Source organism: Pristis pectinata, chromosome 1 (assembly GCF_009764475.1).
Source record: "Pristis pectinata isolate sPriPec2 chromosome 1, sPriPec2.1.pri, whole genome shotgun sequence".
NCBI classification, from domain to species: domain Eukaryota; kingdom Metazoa; phylum Chordata; class Chondrichthyes; order Rhinopristiformes; family Pristidae; genus Pristis; species Pristis pectinata.
Window position 1 is genome coordinate 121,042,972 of NC_067405.1, and position 24,895 is coordinate 121,067,866.

Here is a 24,895-nt window from a genome sequence, read left to right on the forward strand (position 1 = left end):
TCAGTTGAGCAAATTTCCGTAAAGCTGGGCCTTTGTAAGGCTGTCCTTCCTGTAAAGGCCATTTAACTTGGAGGATTTCTCTTTAGCATTCAAAACACCATTATCCAGGGGAACATTATGGACCACAAACAATGTAATGGGATGTCGGTGTGAGGAATCTGCTGAAGTCATTGGAGCAACATCAATATATTTTCTAACGTTAGCAACATCATTTGAATTTTCCATGCACATTTGATTTGTCTCCTTTCCAGTGGACAAAGGTTTGGGGTCTTTTTCAGTATCGTTTTGCTTAGACATGGAAAAGGTATCTTGTTTCTGAATATAATTGTAATCAGCCCCTGAAATCGCTCTGAAATCTGAATCTGCAAAATTATTTTGGTCAGGATCCTCTCCATCAAGGAAATTATCTTCTCTGGAAGTAGCAAACCACTGTTTTCCTTGGTGGGTTGTTCTTTTCATCAGACTGTTATCTGGTTGCTGCTCAGTATAGCTACTAGATGAAATCCTTCCAGGAGCCCTGCACGAATAATGCTTGTTGATTTTCCTACATTGGTCCATTGTATTTTTTTCAGGTTCATGTATATCCCTTTGATCACTGTACAGTTTTGGGGCCCTGCCCTGTTGAGTCATTATCCTAGATAAGGATAGTGAATCATTAAAGTGTGTTGGGAGAGTTGCATAGGAGTGCTGAGTGCTATCATGTGTCATACCTTTGAATTGTAGTGGCCCTGCATGAACTGGGCTGGATTTGTTGGTTCTGTATTCCTCTGAAGGGCTGCACTTTTTTTCATAAACATTATCTCTCATATCAAAACAGTGAAAGTGTTGACTGGGGTTCATAGTGGTTTGTGCAGTTCCTTTCTTCTTGCTTGTCCTGCTGCAGCTTAAGTAGTTGGAGAAAGTTGATACTGGAGGGGAATAATTGGGAGGGAGCTCACTTGAGGGGCTTGTACTAAAGTCCTCTACTTCCACAAAGCTATCTGTAAAGCTCTGTGATCGAAAAAATCCAACATTTCTATCTTGCATATCTCTTACTTTACTTCTTCCTCTTCTTTGTTCTGCAGGGCAATAAAGAGCTGTGTCACTGCAGTATAAATTAGGCTTGAATTGAGAACGTTGATCAAGTTTGTCAGTATCCTTCATAAGGCCATGTGTAGCCTGTCTTGAGGGTGAGACTGGTTTGGGAGACCCTGGCAAACAGATTGATTCAGAGTTTTCTAACATGTGAGTTTGGATCTCAGAGATGGGTGACTCACATACAGTTCCGGGAAGACCATGCCCAAATTTCTCCGTGCATTCTCCAAGACTTCCTTGAATTCCTGTTGGCAACTGTGCTTAATAAACAGGTAATTAATCAATGACACAAACTGTAGCTGCACATTAATAATGAATTCAATGCAATAAAACCAATTTGTTGACTTCCACTTCAAGTGAATGCAATAAAATCTAATTTTCTATCAATTTAAGGAGACATTTGGAAATGGAGACGATGGAATAGAATTTTGACGGCAGCTTGAGATGGCTGAAACTCTCGCCACTGATAGGAGAAAATGTTGTGGTATGCATGATACAGGGCCAGTGAAACTAGTCTTAACCCAAAAGCTGTTCTCTGCCTTTACATAATATTGGATAAATATTTATTTTTGCTAAATGGTGGATTCCCATGTAAGTAACAAACTGTGCCAGCATCACCCACACTGAGCTTTCTTTTGAACTGACTGGTGTGACTTTTGAGTGTACAGTTCTCATTTGCAAGTTCCATTGTGCTCATCACGAGCATAGCAACTTGATTAATTACAAGCACTCATCTTACAATTGGCACAGAATAAGTGGTTGCCTCATCCTCTATAATACAGTACAGCTTGCAGACCTGGGGGCAGTAGGGGACAGTAGAATCTCCTATTCTGCCTCAACAAAATCAGAGAACACTGGCTTAAGCAGCATCAGTGCAGGGAGATACAAAAATCAACATTTCAGAAAACGTGAGAAGACCAGCTATTGTAGAGAGGGCAAGAATGGAAAGAACACAGGGAATATCCAAGATGGGTGTAAACTGAAGTTACCAACGTTATAATTACTTTAAGATCAAGCAATCAAACCAAAATGACACAGAAATATGTTGAAACAGGAAGGTAAATCCATATTTGTGATAAAAAGGGAAGGGCTGGGATTTAAGAGGTGACAGACAGTCCGAAAGCTCAGCATTGCCCTTGCAGAATGCAGAGGTGTTATGAAAAGTGGTCAAGCAATCTGCATTGGATTTCTCCAGAGCAGATGAGTTTATTTATGTGTAATTTATCTCTCCAGAGTTAATTTGTTTTTCTTGTGAATGTTGTGTATCTGATGCTATGTGCCTGTGATGCTGCTGCAAGTAAGTTTTACATTGCATCAGTGCATACATGTACTTGTGTGTATGACAATAAACTTGACTGAGATCATATTGTAAGCACGAAATATAATACAGTTAGGAAGACCTAACTGGGTCCCTGGATGGTGAAAAGGGAAGAAGTTAAAGGGTAAAAGTCGCATCTCCTGCTCCTGCAAGGAAAGTGCAGTCAGAGGGGAGTGGTAGGTGGAGATGAAACAATGGACAACGTTGTCATAGAGGGTTATTTTTTGGAAGGCTGAAAGGGGAGTGGAAGATGTGTCTGTTGGTGGAATCTATTTGGAGGTGACAGAAATTATGGAGGATGATCTGTTAAATGTGGAGGCTGTTGCAGTGGAAGGTAAGGACAGAGGTAGTCTTATTCATGTCCTCTCTGGTAGGAGAGGGGTGTGAACAGGAGTGCAGGAAACAAAGAAGATGCTTTTGAGACCATTTTCTGCCTTTCATGTTCCTGTGGCCTGATTACAAGACTCCAAGGATCTGGTAGCAGCCATGAGACCAGCCAGCCTGATCCTGAGCAATAGAATGGTGATGACTAGAGGCAACCACCACAGTACTACTAAATGGTAGATATCCTGCCTCTATCTCAGTTGCATGAATGAAATACACAACAGCAAGAACTGGAGCAGTTCCTTCCCAGCACAAAGCTTGTCCTAAGAAGAGAGCTTCCTTAGTCCCATGAGTCATTGGTACCATTAGAGCTGGTAATTTTCTTTTAACCAACCTGGCTCCTAAGTTGCACCCAGGGAACGCACAAGAGAGATGAAAGAACACCATCTTAAACAGATTGGGTAAGATTCCAAAATTAACATGGGGTTCTCATAAAACTGAGGATATATGGAGACATACAGCACACTCTGCCCATGCTAACCCATCTATACTAATCTCATTTACCAGTATTTGGTTTGTAACCTTCTATGCCTTGCGAGTCAAATGCTTGACTAAATAGTTTGTGCTCAGTTATGTTGTGATTATTGCAAAGTATTTGAGTTTCTAATGTTAATAAAATTCTAAACCATCTTCTAAATTAAAGACTGAGATTTGACCCAGAAGTGTGAAATACGAATGTCGATGGAAAGAAGACAATAGATGGAAAAAATACACATTATACTTTGATTCTTGGATGTGGCACGAGGAATTCCTGATGAAGAGTCTTAAACCAAAATGTCAACTGTTTATCTCCCTCCATAGATGCTGCCTGACCTGCTGTGTTGCTCCAGGAATTCATGAGGGATGTTTTTCAGAAGATTCTATTGTATATTCCTCTACCTTCAAGATATAGCTGCTGTCTCACACCTATAGTTATCATTCTATCCTGACCTCTGGTGCAATCTTTGCACATTCTCCCTGTGACCACATGAGATCCTTCTGGCTGCTCTGCTTTCCTCCTAGTTCTCAAAGACCTGCAGGTTTGTAGATTAATTGGCCACTGTAAATTGCCACTAGTCTGTAAATGAGTGGTAGAATCTGTGGAGAGTTGATAATGGTCGATAATAGCTCGAGGGAACGTGGGGAGAATAACATGGGATTAGTGTAGAATTCAAGCAAATGGGTACGATGGTTGGCATCGACTTGGTGGGCTAAAGGGTCTTTTTTTGTGATGTAAGAATCTATGAAGCAATGAAAGCTGAGCCAGCTTCCTCAGATGCTCTACATCCAGTCCTTTCTGCTTATCAGGGCATACGAATCTATAAGAACTGTGCTAGAAGTCATTGACTTGAAATATTAAATCAGTTTCTCCTCCTACAAATGCGGCCTGAAGTGCTGAATATTTACACCAGTTTCTGTTTTGTATCAGATTTCCAACATATATATTTTTTTGGTTTTGGACATATTGACTATCTATTAAGAGGTTCCATTTCCCCTATAATCTTGTTATTTTGTCACATCCTGCTCAGATGGGACGCTCTACTCCACTATCCTGCAGTCCTTCAGTTCAATTAAAATCAAGCCAATACCCACTCAGAAACCAGTGTTACTGAATCAAACCTCACATTTTTGGTGGATAGGAAAATTTTCCAGACTAGCACCACTTTGTCAAGATGCCTCCTGAAACAATCTGCACAAAACATTGCTTCAAGCTTCTGAATCAGTTTTTAAAACTTTGCTGAGTGACAAACCAAAATCATTTCCATCAGCATTAACCAATCATGGCTTTAATCAGAACTGTTTAATTCTTGGCGCATTTGGTTTTGGCCATTTTCACTCTTTTTTAAAATAGCAGCATATCAAGGGAAATGGAGGGGGGGGGGGGGGGGTGGTTGAATTCCATTAGATCCCAGGCATAGAACAGTACAGCACAGGAACAGGCCCTTTGGCCCAGAATGGCTACACTTATAAATCTGTCCAAGATCTGTGTCAGGAATTTTGGAATGGACACTTGGCATTAACAAGTTGCATCCAAATTTTGAGGTCTCAAGACATGACTATCATTCCAGGATAAAATGTGCATTGCAGATGATAATTAAAATCAATGCTACATTGCTTTGGTACATATAAAGTCTCAAAGACGTGTTTGCTTATTTGTACTTACATTGTCTCCTGTTAATTTTTCTATGGTCATCTTGGCTTCCATTAGATGACAGCTTAAAATGTTTACTTCATGGTTGAGATTCCTCTTTTCCTTTTCATGTAGTTGTGCCTGTGCATATAAAGTGGGCAGAATCAAAATTAGCTCAACTTTTTGTACTAGGAATATTTTATAAAATCAAATTAAAACAACGATGCTATTGTGTATTAATCATTGCTTTCATTGTGATGAAATGTTAGACTTGTCAAGACATTACCTCTCAAATCTATTTATCTAAAGATTATCCAGAATAGGTTGCATTTATTATAAAGAGTCACGGATTTAATAAGACAGTGCAGCAAATTCAAATACATTTAGTTGACATATGTACCAGTTTAAACACAGCAAACAAGAAACTCTTAGAAATAATGTTTTGCTTTCTGTATTGTGACAATAAAATAGTACTTCAGTTTATCCATTGTTCTGAGATAACGTGAAGAAGCTTCCTTGCTCAAACAAAAATATTAATTTTCCCTTGGTCTTCAGATATCAATGTACTCCTGCTGCATCACAGGTGGCTTTTAACTTTTGCTTTTCATTGCCTTTTTTTCCTTGGGCCTTCCCTATAAATGGTCTTATAACTAAAGTATTACTAGTTAACAAAACCCTATAACTGTTTTTTGTTAACTAATGATATTCCAAATTGCTATCTGTTCATAGGGGCTGAGCAAGATGAAATTTGAACCTGTGATGTGTGGTTTCATAGCTGCACCTGTCCCCAATTGACGTCTGGTGGCAGCTTTCCTCCCTAATCTACTATCTACCATCTTGCGCCTGTGACTCATCTGATGCTTGCCTCACTCAAAGGAAAAAGAAATTATGATTTACTTTCATTTCATTATGTTGTATACCTTTCCAATGCCATTCCTCAATATAGTTAATCAGGGTCTCTGATTCTTCTTTAAATTCTTTCTCGCACTTAAGGGAATTTGGCAAATGTGGATCAGAAATTAACCTAATGATAGGAGGCAGTAGATGATAATCAGAGGTTGTTTTTGTGATTAGAAGCCTGTGACCCAATAGTGTACCACAGGGGTTGGTGCAATTTGGATGTAAATATAGGATTTATAATGAGTACCTTCACAGATAAATCAAAAATTGGGGGGGGGGGGCGGTGATATTGACAGTGTGAAGAGTAGTCTTCAGCTATAGAACAATATTATTGAGTTGGTAAGTTTGGTAGACTAATGGCAGATGGAATTTAACCTTGCAAAATGTGAGGTGATGCATTTTGAGGGGCAATAATGGATGTATACAGTCATTGGTAGGATAGATTTTCACCTAACCAAACCAATTTAATCACAGGTCCCATGGATGAAAGGACACTGATTTAAAAATTGCATTCCCCTCAAGCATTTATGCAGGATCTGAAGAAAATATAAGAGCAGGTACAATATTAATTAGTTCTACAGTAAATGTTATATGGTAACTATACAAATAATTAAGTGTAATTGCACTTTACGGTGAAAGCAGAATTTCCATGAAGTGAGACACAAAACAAGAAAATACCAGAAACAGTGACCTGCTTCTGGCTTCTAAAATATGAACTTGAATAAGAACTGCTTATAAATTAACTTTTCTTAGTACCAACTTATAAAGTATCAGTTGCAACTTCATTCCTATATCTAATGTTGACATACTGAACTCATAATGATGAGCAATGTAGTATTTATAAAGTTATGATTATCACTTAATTTGTTATCACTCAAATCTAATATTTAAAATACAGTTTCACACATGAATACACAAACATGAGATTGGCACTTATATGATTCAGGTTCTCAATTCTGACATTTAATCTTTCAAATAGTTGGAATTACCTGTCATAGTTTTCAATTAAAAGGAAGTCCTTGAACTTACGGCAACCAGATTTTAAGATGACACCATCTATGTGATTTGTTTTAAGTGTGACTATGTGATCTGTATTCAAGATTTTCACCAATATTTTTAGCCTGTTCTCAATGCAAAGTGCTTGTTTCTTTCTGATAGCCAGTGCTTACTATGAACAAACATTTAACCTTGTGCAAGAAATGATATTGCTTGTCATAAGGTGAAGGAAGAGATTTTCTGACATTAGAATATGCACTAGAATTACAATTGCACTAGAATTACCTGACAGGTCGGGTATCTCAGATTTTCATTTCATTTGGTACATTTCAAGAAGCAAAAAGATACAACAACAGGAACAAATCAACAGATAAAAGTAATTGTTCTTGATTTCCTTTTTTGTAAGCAGTATTACTTTTTCATTTTAAATAAGGGAATGCAAAGGGTTGCATGGAATTGCACCTTAATATAGTGACTTGTAAATATGATAGAATAGTATGTGTGCAGTGAAAACTTGAAGAAATGCCTGTCATATTTATCACCGTTTAGACACTCTCCAACTGGCCTATAAAATGATTGATCTTTCATGACTGTAATAATGTGTAATCTAGCAATATAATGTCCTACATGGCAGGAGGGCTTCATGGCTCTTTAAGAAAGTATAAGGCTGATACTAATTTGACCAAGCTCATGTCTACCTTTCCCACTAATTGAAATAATCAGCAAAAATGTGTCATTCATATACATATTCAGCAGACACAGGCACACACACACCCTGAACCCCCACCCTCCTGTCATAAAATCATGCAGCACAGAAACCATCTCTTGGGCCCACCATATCAATGCTGGCCATCAAGGACCTATCTATATTAATCCCATTTAACAGCATTTGGTCTGTAGCCTACTATGCTTTGGCAATTCAAGTGCTCATCCATACCTTAAATGTTGTGAGAGTACCTGCCTCCACCACCACCTCAGACAGCTTGTTCCAGATTGCAACCTAGGGTCTTAGTAGATATTTCACCATCTGGGTGAAAGAATTCTTCCTGAAATCCCTCCTGCTCCTCACCTCTGGCATGGGGTAAAGTTTCTTACCATTTACCCTATCTATGCCTCTCATAATTTTGTATGCCTCTATCAACCTTCATACATGTAGTGATGTAATTCCTGTAGAGTGGTGACCAGAACTATACACAACATTCCAGTTGTGGCCTAACCAAACCAATGTTCTATAAACTTCTACCAAGACTGCGCCCCCGCGCCCCCCCCCCCCCCCCCCCCAGCTATTATATTCTGTGTCCTTCTGTATGCCTTCTTCACCATTCTGTCTACCTGCACTGCCACCTTCAGGGATCTTTGGACTTGTACACCAGCCCCCCCCCCCCCCCCTTGTTCATCAATAGTCCCTTGGGCCCCACCGTTCATGATACCTTTTTGGACCACCCAAAATGCATCCCCTTGCACTTAATCAGGATTAAACTCCATCTGCCATTGCCCTCCCCAATTTACCAACAGGTGTGAGAGAAGCAATACACACTTACAGTTAATTTGTTTTTATTGAGGTTCAGTAGCTTTTTGGAATATGGATCAAGAAAAGCTGACATCTTGTACAAGGCCCTTCAAAGGGATTGTTAATTCCAAGTACACCAAGCCTGGTTTGCCTGGGAAAAGGTCTTTGTGGCCATAGATAAATCTAAAAAGAGTTTGACAGAGGGACTGATGGTTGGCTTTTCAGGTAAACCATCTGGGAAATGTAAATGCAGGAATTGAGCAAAGTGATCCATTCCGAAGGCTGTAGCCTGAGCTAGAAGGAAGCTGTCTTGTATACATGCACCCTCTAATTGGAAAACAAATGTCCTAAAATTGAACGGTATTGTAACTAGCTGTGCTCTTTACTTACCATCCTGTGCAGCTTATTTTCAAGATCCTGGTTAACTTTTTGCAATGCTGTATGATTGTTTCGTGTCCTTAAACAAACAAACATGAGACTGTTGTCATGGAATGGGTAACATTATTGTTTCTCTTTTGAATATTTTCAAATATAAATATAAAGATCTTTCCCAGGGACTTGTACCAAATATGAGTATGGATTTAGATTCCTGCTATAACTTTGGTGGAAACAGTGTTGCAGTTACTGTGTTAAGGTAGCCTGATTGCAACTTAAGATCTCAGCCTGACATGGGAAACCAGCTGGGTGATTCATCCCATTGGAAATAGCCATGCTGCATTCCACTTTGGAGTCAATAGACTAAGGAATGTAATTTTTATTCCAAGTTTGGAGTTGGTGTGGAGTGTGAATATATCTGCACTCAACTTTAACTGAGAAGAGAGGAACGTATAGTATATGCGTATAGCTGACTTTAAAATTTATAATGACCAACATGTTCATTTGAATAGATTAGCTATTTTGGTCACAGTGTAATTAGTTACTTAAGTAAATGACCATTCCTATATTGCATTAAATATTCCTATTTATCATGATTAACTTTTTGTACCAATCTTAGTGGTTTTCAGGCCATCCCGAGATTATGAACGCCCAACTTATGCTCACCCCCTACATCCCATAATATTATTAAATTCAAAAGACTGACGTGTGTACACATATTCATTCCTACAAATGACAGAACTAGTTTTTCTCCCTCTCTACTCATAGTAATTGTTCTTTCTTATCAGTCTTGTGTGCTTTTGATGCCATTCATTACCATACTGTGGAGGTATGGTTACCATATTGAGTGATGTTTGTCCGTTTTCCAATTTACGGACAAAATCAGTTTATGGACACTAGTAAAAATGGAACTGGTTCGTTACCCAGGATGGCCTGTACGTTAACTTTCTGAACCACACTTAAAGCATGTGCACAACTCAGCTTGTACTCAAAGCCATTTGACTCATTTTCACCGCTTCTCATGTGTTACACAGTCGATGCCAGTTGAAGATTCATTTTTAGAAGTTTTGGTCTGTTCATTAGTCCTGCGGTGAGGAGTGAGTGAGGGATGAACTTGGAAACTAATTTATAGTCCAATTTATGGTTTACCCTCCTTAAAATAAATTAGCTTAATAAATGCTCCTCCCTGCTATCCTACAGTTTCAAAGGCTGTTTTCTGCTGCTGCTTATTCCTTCCTGATAACCTTTACCTTCTGAAAAATATCCATCATTCCCCCAATACCACAACATGAACCAATTTGTGGGCTGGTATGTGCTCTTGACCTCCTATTAAAACAAAATTAATGGCAATAAAAGTAACAAATAAGAGCCAACTGAAGACTGTTATCATTACCACAGAATAACACAGACAAAGTGATGTCTAATTAGTGTAAGATACATTTTTCTTAAATTTAAAATTATTGAAAATCTTGTAAAATCAGTCAAATTGAATCTTGGTCACTACTATTTAGGAAATGTAAGCCATTTAAATTTATTCTAAGCGGTAATATCATAAATGAGTCATTGTAGCATGTGTTATAGCCTAGAATTAGAACATAGAACAGCATAGCACAGGACAGACCCTTCTGCCCACGATGTTGTGCCAAACTAATTAAGCCAATAATTCCTAATTAATCTAATTCCTCTTCCCCACATATTGACCATATCCCTCCCTTCTCTGCATATTCATGGGCCTATTGAAGAGTCTCTTAAATGCTCCTATGCTATCTGCCTCCACCACTACCCCACCACTCTGTTTAAAAAAAACTTGCCTTGCATCTCCTTTGTACTTTCCCCCTCTCACTTTAAATACCTGCTCTCTAGTACTAGACATTTCAATCCTGGGCTGGCTATCTATGTATGCCTCACATAATTTTATAAACTTCTATCAAATCTCCCCTCTGCTACTCTAGAGAAAACAGCCCCAGCTTGTCCAACCTCTCCTCACAGCACATGTCCTCCAAACCAGGCAGCATCCTGGTATCCTCTTCTGCACCCTCTTCGAAACCTCCACATCCTTCCTATAATGAGGTGATCAGAATTGAATGCAATATTCTAAATGTGGCTTAACCAGAGTTTTATAAAGCTTAACTTGCGTAGTTTCCTGGCTCTTGAACTCAACGTCTCAACTAAAGGCGGCAAGCATGCCATACGCCTTCTTTACCACCCTATCAACCTGTGTGGCCACTTTTAAGGAGCCATGTACCTGGACCCCAAGATCTCTCTGTTCATCAACACTGTTAAGGATTCTGCCATTAACTGTGTACTTTCCATTTATGTTGGATCTCCCAAAGTGCAGCACCTCACACTTGCCCGGATTAAACTCCATCAGCCACCTCGCCACCCATATCTGCAAGTGATCTATATCCCACTGTATCCTTTGGCAATCTTCTATGCAATCCACTATGCAATCCACAACGGCACCAACCTTTGTGTCATCTGGTAACTTACTCACCCACCCTATATAATGACGATTGAATGTGTTTTGAAGTCTAAACAAATGGTTAATTTTGATCTCTAAAGATGAACCTGCGTAATTTTCCTGCCAGCTTTTTCAGCTCCTCCTGTGCGCGCTTCAGCTCTGCCTTCAGGTACGAGTGAGTTGTGTCAGATTCGAACTCCTGCTCCAGTTGGTGTTCCTGTAGTTGCTCATTTTGTTTTTGTGAAGAACTGAAAATAACAATTTATTTTATCATTGGTTTGTCAAGTTTCTCTTCGACATCACAGTTAGGCATCTCTCACCACACAGGAATTAACTTGTCCCATACAATGAAATCTAAGAATGAGAAGATATCATCACTACCATCATGTTTTCTATGGTTTTATTGACAGTAACTTTCAATCTCCTTTAATATTTCCACATTAAACAATGTTTTGAAGCTGAGGAGGTAACGGCACATAAGTGATTTGTATCAGGATTAAAGAGGATATTTAAGATTTGTTTGCTCCAATAAAATGTGTACTTGGGTGTAGATCTGGTGAAAGGTCATTAGGCTGAAATTTTGTTTCCATAAGTGGTGCCTGATTCGCTGAATCCTTCCAGAATTCCTTTTTTTTATTATTTCAGATTTCCAGCATCCACAGTTTGTTTCTATTGATGTAATTCTGTACTGCAGCAGTTAGTACTACATGTTAGTGTATTTTAATGTTGTTATCTCCTGAATCTGATGCCAATCTATAACTAGAATGACCTTGAGAGAAATTAAGTCTTTCATTGTATCATCTTTAAATTTAGAATTTCTTTCAAATCAATGAATAGACTCTTCTTCAAAATTAGGTACCATTGTCTGCAACATGAAAGAATCTACTAATAACATGTCATATAGCAGTTTACCTTTATGTGCATGTTTTCCTTTACTTGTAATAATTATTAGTTGTCTGTGCTGTAAAAGATGCTTCATTCTTCTGCATTATCAAATAGTAACACAATGTTCAATACAATTAATGTGGTTTCAAATGTAATAGAAATTAAAATCATATATGCAATACCAATGGAGTTCCTCCCATCCATACAGAATAACTTGTCAATATTTTCCCAGTTCAAGCATATCTTTAGGAATTTAATTCTGTACCAAGAGGTTGGTGTCCTGTTTAAGTAGAATCACGCTCTCCACTAATAACAGCCTGGCACTGATTCTCAACATCAAACTTAGGCAGTGTCTCTTATTCTAAACTGTAAAATAAAATTGGATTGGGAATTTTTTGTTCTTTGGAAGGGAGATCGAGCATGTTCAATTTTTGCATAATATCACAGTAAAATGGTGCATATTAACATCACCTGTCAGATCCTCCTGTGCCTTGTTTCCCTGCACTGCAGCAGTAACTACACCTCAGAAAGGCTTTGCTGCATAGAAAGCACTTTATGGTGTTCTGAGGCTACAAAAGATATTAGATAAATGAGAGGTCTATGAGAGAGATTACTGCTGTTACATGGTGGCAGCAACAGTGAATATCATTAAAGATGAATGACATTCAATGGCTTCTTAACAGAAACTGGTGGATCATCTTTTCCTGAAGACAGAGGTGGGAGAAGAGGGCATATCCTGGCATAGTGTTGGCAAGCAGCCATCAGGAACAGCTTTTACCGATCCAGACAAAGTGTGGGGTAAGGTACATGATGTTCCCTTATTTCAATGGAAAATACCATCACAAGAGTGGCTTCCTGGGGAAGAGTTGTCAAGAACCTCAGGGAAAAAATAGTGAAGTGTCTCCAGTCATCTTTCTAAATTTAAAACTCATTTTCTTTATGATTCACAGATTGGATTCCATTTCTTTGTATTCATTTACAGAACGAGAATACTGCTGTTAAGGCCTGTTTATTGCCCATCACAACTTTCCCCTCAGTAGATGGTTACTTTGTTGAACTACTACAGTCCTTCTAGCGAAGCTACTCCTCCAATGCTCTTGGGTAGGGAGCTCCAGGCTTTCAACCCATTAACAGAGAAGGATGATGTGAAACTTGGACAGAACCCTGAAAATGGTGGTATTTTCACATAACTGAAGCCCTTGTCCTACTTGGTGGTAGAGTCTATGGGTTTGGAAGATGCTGTCAGATAAACCTAGGTGAGTAACTGCATTTCGTGGATGGTACAAACTACAGACACCACGCACCATATTAATGGAGAGGTGGGGAGGTTGAATATTTAGCGAGATGAAATTCTTGCTATGACTGCTCACCATCTTGGAACTATCATTTGTCACAAGTACCATAGAGTGCAAATGGATGTTTCAAACTTTATAAGGCACACGAGAATCCCTGCATTAAATCAGTACCTGGCACATCTGATTTCTAGCCCTATTTCCCACTAGTGCATTGTAAATCTTTGGATTCTTGATCACTAATATTTAAAATTTATGTAATATTACAAAGAGATAATATTTGCAAATTAAAACAATATTTTAGTTAAATCTCAATTATAAACTGTCTATTCTTGAATCAGATTTTCCTACATGCTTTAGTGCAAATGTTTCCCTATTTCCAAAACAAATTTTAATCACATGCAAGTCACACAGAAGGGACTGAGTTTTTTTTAAATTCCTTTAGTTATGGTGAATTTGTTTTTACAAATTGCCTCCCATTTGTTTTGAAATTTCTTGCATACTCTAATTGTTGTTTGAGAGCAACATGTACTCTTTTGAGTAGGTTGAACTCTCTAGAGGAATTATTTCCATATCTTCTTTCAACATTGGAGATATAAGAGTAATCTCTAGAGAGATTACTGCTGTTATATAATGGCAGTAACAGTGAATGTCATAAAAGACTAAGGTTGACTGGCTTCTTAACAGAAACTGGTGAATCATAATCTTTTCCCAAAGACAATGGTAAATGGTAAGATTACATAAAATGGATCTAGACGAGACTTCTGATATGTGTTATCTATGCGCATTCATAACTAATCAATATTTAGAAACATAGAAAAACTACAGCACAATTCAGGCCCTTCGGCCCACAAAGCTGTGCCGAACATGTCCCTACCCTAGAAATTACTAAGCTTACCCATAGCCCTCTATTTTTCTCAGTTCCATGTACCTATCCAACAGTCTCTTAAAAGACCCTATCGTATCAGCCTCCACCACTGTTGCCAGCAGCCCATTCCACGCACTCACCGCTCCCTGAGTAAAAAAACTTACCCCTGACATCTCCCCTATACCTACTCCCCAGCACCTTAAACCTATGTCCTCTTGTGGCCACCACTTCAGCCCTGGGGAAAAGCCTCTGACTACCTACCCGATCAATACCTCTCATCGTCTTATATACCTCTATCAGGTCCCCCCTCATCCTCCGTCGCTCCAAGGAGAAAAGGCCGAGTTTCCTCCACCTGCTTTCATAAGGCATGCTCCACATTCCAGGCAGCATCCTAGTAAATCTCCTCTGCACCCTTTCTATGGCTTCCACATCCTTCCTGTGGTGAGGCGACCATAACTGAGCACAGTACTCCAAGTGGGGTCTGACCAGGGATCTATATATCTGCAACAGTACCTCTCAGCTCCTAAATTCAATTCCCCGATTGATGAAGGACAATGCATCATATGCCTTCTTAACCACAGAGTCAACCTGCGCAGCCGCCCTGAGGGTCCCACGGACCCAGACCCCAAGATCCCTCCGATCCTCCACACTGCCAAGAGTCCCACCATTAAGACTACATTCTGCCATCATATTTGACCTACCAAAATGAACCACTTCACACTTATCTGAGTTGAACTGCATCTGCCACTTCTCAGCCCAACTTTGCATCCTATCTATGTCCCTCTGTAACCTCTGACAGCCCTCCAAACTATCCACAACACCCCCAATCTTTGTGTCATCCGGAAACTTACTAACCCACCCCTCCACTTCCTCATCCAGGTCATTTATAAAAATCACAAAGAGCAAGGGTCCCAGTGCAGATCCCTGAGGTACACCACTGGTTACTGACCTCCACACACATTTATTCACAGGAAGGCTAGCATTTATCGATCATTCCTAATTGTTGGAGAAAGTGATGCTGAACCACCTGCTTGAGATGCTGAACTCTGGTGAAGGTAACGTGCATGTTGTCTTGTGTTGCAGCTTCACCAAGTTGGCACCTCATTTGTTAATATGCCTAATGTTGTTCCGGACCTGATCTCCTAACTAAAGCAGGGCTGTATGGGTACAGTTATTACTCCCTACTATAGGTAGGTGGCAAAAGGAGCTAAAGGAAGTTGACAGGTATGTGTGACAGAATAAGTTGGAGGGAAATAAGGGGGGATGGGGGGAAGTGATGGAAGCCAGTATGGATCTGATGGGCTGAATCACCTCCTCTGCCATAATAAGCAAGAATAGAATGGTAAAGTATTTGGTGAAAGTATTCTTCAAGTCAGAAATGTGTTCAATATGATGAAGTGACCAATTTTATGCCAATGAAAAATAATGAATTAACCTTCTTTTAAAAATACTGTTAGGCTACTTCATTCAACCATCAGGTGAAGCCAGAGGAGTAAACATAATCAAGATCTTTATGGTTCCGTGTTAATTGTTAGCTGCTCCTTGAAAGTCTTAACTTTGTTAACAACTTATAAATTGCATGCTTTTAAAGTTGATTAGAGGGTAGTCACATCTCAGTCCAGGGAAATACAATAGCACGTACAGGGACAATGGTTGCTTGAAATTAAACTGATTAGAGTCTGTAGATTTGGCTAATGCAAGAATCTGCATGCACCATAGAGCCATAAGAAAAAAAAGTATAAATGAAAAAGTATGAACAAAACACAGCAGACTTCATTGCTGTTTAGAGACTGATTTGGTTGCCAACTTTGATTTTATTAAAGTCACTTGAACTGTGCAAATGATTGATCAGCTTTTGTGACAAAATCAGGCCTAGTTCTATCTAATTGTGATTGGCAGCTGAATTATTGACAGGGTAAATTACAGCTGAACATCCTTGACATAAGGAAGCAGGAGGTCAGGCTCTGACCATGTGCTTAGTCGGAATCAATATCGTTATATAAGTAAATCGGTAAGAGTACTCGCAGAAATACTGTTTTACTGTTCACAGTTCCTAGGCAGAATATGCAATATGACTCAGTTTTTATATTCATTAGGATTTAATTCATGAACTTATTTTTGCTGTAGCTGGCCCCATTGCTAATTATAACTTGATTCTCTAGGAACAAAATAAGTGCTGATTTCAGTCTCTCCCAGGCATTATCACATGAACCTGACATTCATAGTACATGTTTGGCTTCAATATGTAAAAATGTGTTGATGTCTGATGTAGAACAATTTTAATATACAAATAAAATATAAACCTCATCAATTGTGCCACTCCTGAAGAACAGTTTTCCCCCACTTTCTTTCTTATTTTTTTTTAATAGTCGTGCCTGCCAAACATTCATCAGTCGTGCTTGTTGTTGTATTCTTCAATTACATTGCATCACAAAAAGTGCAGTCAACAAATTCACTGAGTTTTACCTCTATTGTCCATTCATTCATTTTTTTCTTATCAAAACTTGAATCCATATTCCCTCTCCCTTGAGCCTGTGGTAACTTTAAAGTCTGGTGGATCGGTTTATTTATTCTTTCTAGGATCTTGACTATTTCATCAAATTTCTTCTAACTCATTTATTTGAGTTCCCACTGTTCATTTTTTGTTTCAGCTTTATGGCATTGACTTTGGCTTTAAATCATTTTGCATTGAATGTTATCAACCCACATTATTGGCCATTTACCCAAACTGTCCAGTTCTTTCAACATTTCATCAAATTAGGAGAAAAGGCTTAAGGACCTACTGTTTGCAATCCTCCTGATTTGTGATGGTCAACTTGAAGATATTTGTCACAGTTGAAAATTGTTTCTTTGTATTTTAAAAGTTATATAGTACCTAATTCTATGGAGCAAAAATTTGCTTTGGTCTCAATGTTTCTGCCTGAAACCATGGACATCAGAGCTATTGTTGGAAATATGCAGTGATTTCACTAATGCATGCAAATCTAGTTGAATTGATGTTGAGAATGGCACTGGATCTTATCGACTCTGCCTGCATTGTAGTTAAACCAGTTTCTCGCATTGCCCATAAATCACAAATAACCCTCTCACCACACTTTTTTATTCCAGTAATTTTTAGATTTTGATCTTTAAATGGTTCCAGTCTTGCTGCATAGACGTCAATATTTTCTGTCACTTTCAGTACAGATACTTCATTGTCACTCCTGTTATAGATTCATGAGGATTGTCCCACCGAATCTTCCAACAATCCCCTCCCATTCCATTACTACCAGGAGGGTTAAATCCTATTGGTATTACAAGATGCAAGGTTGAGTTTCTGGATAGTCAGAAAGGAGGTTAGCTTACAGGAAAATGTTGAGAGAAACAATTCCATAAAAATTCTAAATGACAGCGGTCTTCAAAGATTTTGCTGTGAAGGAAGTTGAGTTACTTAGAAAATCTTAAGCAAGCATTTCCATTTGGTTTGCCTGTTATAAGTATTTACATGTGCACTAGAATAACCAACTGAAGGTTCATAAGTGAAATCTCAGTTGATATTAAGATATCTTTATTAGTCACATTATTAAATGTGATGTACTTGTGTATGGAGTGATCTGTCTGGATGGCATGCAAACAAAAGCTTTTCACTATATCTTGGTACATGTGACAATAATAAACCAATTGCCAATTATGAAAATGTTAGTAAACTAAGCAATAGGAAATTAACTCCTTGTTAGCAGTATTTGTATTTTTATTAATTGTGAATCCCTGAATTGGCTGCTGGCAACATTTTCTGACAGAATAATGAAAAATAATTGGATTTATTATGACACCCATGTGTGGTCATTGTGAAAGTTAAATTCAGTCATGCAGTATTCTAATGTTTTAATTATTTTTATGGAGGCAATTTAACATATCCTTAATATTTTAGATAATTTCTTTAGATAATGTTTTTTAAACTATTATATATTCTGTTCTCCACTACTTAGTCATATCTTATTCAAGAGAAAATGACTGTGCTTATCAATCACCTCAACCCTAAGACATATCTGCATGTTCCCTTGGGGTTGTGTCCTAAGCCCAACCATCTTCAGCTCCTTTATTAATAAACTTCCTTCCATCATAAGGTTGGGGTTGATTGCAAAATGTGCAATTTTATTCCAAACTCATGAGAGTGTGAAGAAGCCACAGCTGCAGGTAGCAAGACCTAGACAATGTTCACACTTGGACTGATATGTAGCACAAATATTATTTCTCACCCAAGTGCCAGACAACTATCATCTCTAACAAGAGAGAGTCCAAAGGTATTGCCACTGCCAAGCCCCTTATGCCCCCTCCCTCCTCCCCCAACCAAGGGTCACTAATGACACTTAAATGTTGTGATTACTAGCAGGTCAGAGGCAGAGTATCCTATGATGAATGATTCACCTTCTGACTCATTAAAGCCATCCTCAAGGAATATTAGTGCAGTAATTGAACACTCTCTACCTGCCTGCAGCTGTACAGCTTCAACAATTTTCCAGAAGCTTGACACATTATTCAGCACTCTAAAGATTTGTTCCTTCCATTATCTGTGTACCACAGTTGAAGTGTGTGCCACTGTAGCAGGCGAGCACATGGTTGTCACGTGACAGTAACAACACTGACCCCTCTGGTCGGAGGACAGCATTGCTCCTTGGATCAGAAGTGACACCACTGTCAATCAAGGTGTGGCTCCACCCCACCCATCAGGTGTGGGCAAAGGGATTGGCCCTGGAGAGCACCTTTGTTCCTGAACCTGCCTGACCATTGGCACCATAAAAGAGTCTTTCAACTGCCCCAGAAGTAGTGAAACCACGCTGCAGAGACCACTGGTAAGAGTGTGCACCACCATGTGGTTTGGGAGCATCTTAGTCAGATTCCAGGGAGTGTTAGAGCCAATGCTTGTCTAGGTCAAGGTATTCAGGCATTGAAGTATTTATCCCTTGATAAGCTGTACCTTGTTTATTGTGTGTTTGTGTGTGTGTATATCTCATCCTCGTTGCGATTTCCCCCTCACGTTCGTGGTCTCCTGCGTGTATGTGCGAGTGTGCATCTGTCCCCGTGTTTGCCTTTGTGATTAAACTACTTTTAAAATCCAAAGCCTGTGTCCAGAACCCTCCATCTTTAAGATTCCAAAAGAACCTTTCACACAACAGCCACCTATGATATTGCACTGAAATTTCTAATCAAAGTCAATTCACCAAGAATTACTAGGGTAATGGGTGCATTGAACCCCACCCCCCCCCCCCTTGCAGGTTCCAAAAGCCTGAAAGCACGTACCTCCAAGGTCAAGGACAGCTTCTATCCCAATGTTATAAGATGATTGAACGGTTCCCTAATATGATAAGATGGACTCTTGACCTCATTAATCTTCCTTGTTATGGCCTTAAACCTTATAGTCTGTCTGCACTGCACTCTCTCTGTAACTGTAACACTTTATTCTGCATTGTTTTATTTTACCTTGTACTACCTCAATGTACTGTGTAATGAATTGATCTGTATAAACAGTATGCAGGACAAATTTTTCACTGTACGTCGGTACATGTGACAATAATAAACCAATTTACCCCTCCAGGATGCACACAATCCTGACTTGGCAATACTCCTTCATCATCTCCTCACTGTGGGAGTACCTTCACCAAAAAGAATAATGTCTGAGAAGGCAGCTCATTACCATCTTCAAGAGAAATTAGTTCTGTGGTAAGTGCCAGCCTCGCCAGAGATTAGCTCATCTTGTAAATGAATAAAAAAACAATTGCTGCAATGCAGAATAATTCTACATTATCATTGCATTGCATTAGTTAGACAAGCAGAACTTTGATATGCAAGCTGGAATCTTCTCTGAAAATCACTTTTAATAATTTTAAAAAGATTTTTAACTCTATTTAATAAAAATGTAGCAAAGTGTTTCCTTGAACTAGTGAATAATCTTAAAGTAGATATTGTAAGAACTTATCTCAAGGTCTACAAAGATCACAGTTTGAAAGTAGATGTTTTTCAATAGGTTGCGGGAATATTAACTTTTAAGTTACAGTCCAAAGATTCTGTGACATTTTTTGTTTTTGGATCCCAAGACTGATAAACATTTTTCCTTGGCCAGTAACAGAGAATCCATTCTGGCTTGTTTTGTGCACCAGGAAGTGCATGGCCAGATGTCATCCATCTGCTAAGTTTCCAATATTAAGAACCAAGTTGCATCAATAATGAAGCTTTTCTGATGTTGCTATAAATAAGAACTGATAAGTCTTCAACTGGGCCTTCATTCATGAGTTGCCTCTGCCAATTCTTCTCATACTGCATGTTCTTGAATATTGAAACAAAATTGCACTTGACCATCTTGTACAGCTACCTAATGACCATCTTAATTAACCACTTACTTTCCACCATACTTGGTGCTTCCTCAGCCAGCAATTGTCGGCCTGACTACTTTTGAAGGCTTAAGTTAAATTTCCAAGCAGCTCTGCACTGGACTCCTGTGTTGTGCAGGATTTGTTCTAAAAATGAATATTTAGATGAGCTAACCCAGGAAGCTGCAGCAGGGCGAGTTCTGCACAGAGTTGGGGCAGAATTTTGGGGCTTGCATTTATAAATTGCTGTCTCAGACGATGGCAAGCAGTTGACACTGAACTGATGTATCACACTCTTATTTACCTCAACCTGAAATTAGTTTTATTTTTAAACTGGGAGTTACATTGATATACACTGATGTTTATTATAACAGGTAAAATATGTATATACCTGTTTTTCGTGACTCCCACACTTTAATAGGACCCAAGGTCTTTGAAACTGTATCAATTTTGCACTTTCATATGCATTGTGCCCCCTTTTTGTCTTTTTTTAAAGATCTGTTTCCTCAAAATGTGAGTATCACCAGCAAAACCAGCATTTACTGCCCATTCCCAATTGTCTTTGAGAAGATGATAATGAATCACCTTGGACTGTTGCAGACTTCCTGGTGAATGAAGCTATTTCCTCAATGCAATGGAGAGTTCCAGGATTTAGACTCGTCGATGAAAAAGTAGTGACGTTTTGCAGTATGGTAGGTGAACTTGGAAGGGAACCCAAGGATGGTGTTAATCCCATGCACCAATTGCCCTTGTCTTGCTTGACATAGTGGTCAGAGGTGCTGTTGGAGTGGTATAGGGGAGTAACTGCAGTTTGTAGAAGGTACACAGTAGCTGGGATACCAATCAAGTGGACTGCGTTGTCCTTGATGATGTCTGTATTCTTAAATGTCCTTGGAGCTGCACTCATCCAGGCAAGTGGAAAATAGTTCATCACACTTGTCTTGTATTCTGTGCAAAACTTTTGGGATGTCAGATGAAACACTAGGCACAGGATGCACCAGCTCTGACCTTCTCTTGTAACCATAGTATTTATGGGGACGGTCTTTGTTAAGTTTCTGGTGAAAGATGACCCGCAGAATTTTAAGAACAGTGATGAGGGTGGGATGGGGCAAAGCCATTAAAGGTCAAGGGTAGGTGATTAAAGTGCCTTTTGTTGGAGATGGTCACTACCAGGCACTTCTGCTGCACAAATGTTACTGGCTACCTACCTGCCCATGTTTGAACTTGCTGCATGCAGCCACTGACTGCTTCATTCCTAAGGAGGTGCAAGTGAAATGAACACTCTACAGTCGTCATCAATAAACTTCCTTCTATCTTAAGGTTGGAATTGAGGATGTTTGCTGTAGGAGTTGAACACGATTATGCAGGATACTGCCCTGAGGAACTCTTATACTGATGTCCTTGGCCTGGGTTGGCTGATGTAAGACAACCACAACCATCTTCCTTTGTGCATGATTCTAACAACAGTGGAATGTATCATCTGCTTTTTTCTTACCTTCACTTTATTTAGACATTTTTATTCCATAATTAACAATTGTCATTTATGTCTCCATCAAAATAAGGGGAATGTCAGTTGAATGTGCTTGGTTCTCGCGTACTAACTTTATTTGTTATATCAATAGGCTGACACATAAATTGTTTAATTGTATTATGTTATGCTGTATAAACTTTGGAAAAATACATAGCTATATGATTTAATTTGTATTATGAAACTGAATGCTTCCTTAGTGCAGAAGTCTACCAGGATGCTGCCTGGTTTACAGGGCACGTGCTATAAGGAGAGATTGGACAAACTTGAGTTGTTTTCTCTTGAGCGGCAGAGGCTGAGAGGAGACCTGATAGAAACTTATAATTATAAGAGGCATATATAGAGTAGAGAGCTGGTATCATTTTCCCAGAGTCAAAATGTCCAATACTAGAGGGCATGCACTTAAGGTGAGAGGGGATAAATTCAAAAGAAATCTGCAGGGCAAGTTTTGTTTTTCTACACAGAGTGGAGGGTGCCTGGAATGCACTGCCAGGGGTGGTAGGGGAGGCAAATATGATTGAGGCTTTTGAGAGGCTCTTAGGTAGGTACATGAATGTGCAGAGAATGGAGGGATATGGACATTGTGTGGGCAGAAGGGATTAGTTTAATCAGGCATTTAATTACCAGTTTAATTAGTTTGGCACGTCATGGTGGGCCGAAGGACCTGTTCCTGTGCTGTACTCTGTTCTTCAGAAAAATGCAGTAACCCAAAATAAGGATTGCACAAACTTTGAAATATTCAGATCATAACAAGTTGTGAAGAGAGACTTAAAGAAGCTTCTGGTCTCTTAATTATCTGTTGAGCCTCTATGTATTTGTATTACAAGGATCCCGAGACATAAAATTTGGGCAAATTGCATGAATGATAGATTAAGCAGATCTATATTATACAGAATCTTGTATAACTGCTGGAGCGATTATATCATTTGAAAAATTTAGGCCTTCTTTCTCTTTGAATTGAATTAATAGATTTGGTGCTATGTTTCATTAAATGAGATGTCCTTATCTAGTTCAACTTAGATAATAACATATCTAACTAAATTATTTAATTTCTTTAAATCATCCATTATGCATACTCATATTAGGTTCAATTATGAAGTCTTTAAAACCATGTTTAAGAAATTAATGATATAATGGAGCTGATTACTTTTTAAAATTCAGGAGCACTGTATTCAGCTTCTCTAAAGAATTGTTTAGACACCAATTCCAATAGATATCATCACAGAAGGAATATCCTCCCTTTAGGTATTTTTAGGAATACTTTCTATATGCTCATAGTTATGGTTTGAGTGTCAAGTGGCTGTGGACACCTGTGGTATTCTAAGTTAAAATTTTCATTTGTTGCTTTAAATTAAAAAAAATTTTTTTTTTATTTACAGCGTGGTAACAGGTCCTTCCGGCCCAACGAGTCCGCGCCGCCCATTTTTTTAAACCCAAATTAACCTATCTGTACATCTTTGCAATGTGGGAGGAAACTGGAGCTCCCGGAGGAAACCCACTCAGACATGGGAGAACGTACAAACTCCTTACAGACAGCGACGGGATTCGAACCCCGATCGCTGGCGCTGTAATAGTGTCATGCTAACCGCTACGCTACCATGTTGAAATTGAAGTTGGAGAGTGATAGTAACATGAGAATACATTCTGTGGGTAGCCAGAAAGGAAACCTGTTTACATCATATTCCTTAAATATTAAAACTATAACACTTCATCAAAAATTTAGCATCTCAAATCATAATTGTTCTTCTCTGCTTTGATGTAAAAATATTAAAATTAGCAGGACCTTAACATACCTTATTTTCTCCATTTTGGCAGCTGTGACCTGAATGGAAATTAATTTAAAGTAATAACTATTAAAAATATGAATAAAGACACTTTGAACATAAATGTTTCTAAAATCTTAATAAATCCATCTACAGTCAACATTATTTATATATGCACATATGACAAAATATTTGCAGCAACACAGTTTACTTATGGGTTCTACAGCTGTAATAATAGCCAAGTCAATCAACACCGATTTGCAAAGTTAGTTTATAGACATTAATGTGTCCCCAGAAATTTATACTTTGAAATATGACCAAGAGTAATTACATTTGGGAAAACTTTATTTTGAATTGGTAGAAAAGCAGAAAGAAATGTGCTATCATGGAATGCAATTGGGACATAAGAGAATTTTTCTATCTTTAAATATATTTAATCATAATTTTAAAAGTTGACATGTATTACTTCATTGGAATTCATCCAATATCTAGACAGTAGTCAGGGAAGTGGAAAGGATTAGGTAATGAGTATAGATTTGCACTGTGCCTGTTTGCACTCATCAATGTCGAATTTCAGCCTTGCATCAGTTTTAGCTCTAGTACTGCATACTGACTACCAACTTGGTCAGGCCTCATTAACCAGATCCAGCAAGCTACCTGTCCCAAAGGGACGGCAACATTTTTTGTGTTGTGGTAGGCGTTGGGGAAGTTGCAATTATGATCACAATCACATCAGATGCTTCAACAAATTTTGTCCTAAAAGAGCAGTTGTGGTGCTATGGATGCCAAAGGACTCCAATTTAGATACTTAAAAGGCCCCATTTCCCTGAAACAAGCAATTGTCCCTTTAAAAATGATGGTAGGCATTAAAAGTGGTAAGTTCACTGGACTAATTTCAGGACACTATCAACACTAAATAAAGCAATTCAAAATTACCTTACCGGCATTTAACTTAATCTTGAAATCTTAAACTTACCGTGTTAATATTTCTGGATAAGGATGATGATCTGCTTTTCAAGGAAGTTTTATTTGGAGATGACATCACCAGTATGGGAATCAGTGGCCTAGTTCTGTGAGAATCTTC

The 24,895-nt window shown here is 38.6% G+C and overlaps 1 protein-coding gene across 1 annotated transcript; it reads right to left on the reverse strand.

Moving 5' to 3' along the window:
- Positions 1 to 24,895, reverse strand: LOC127571327 (brain-enriched guanylate kinase-associated protein). Its single transcript, XM_052017650.1, has 6 exons — positions 24,788 to 24,895; positions 23,842 to 23,870; positions 11,236 to 11,376; positions 8,683 to 8,749; positions 4,920 to 5,027; positions 1 to 1,329 (listed from the first exon to the last, which is right to left on the reverse strand). The coding sequence occupies exons 1-6, from the start codon at positions 24,851 to 24,853 to the stop codon at positions 1 to 3; spliced, it is 1,740 nt and encodes a 579-aa protein (XP_051873610.1). The 5' UTR covers positions 24,854 to 24,895.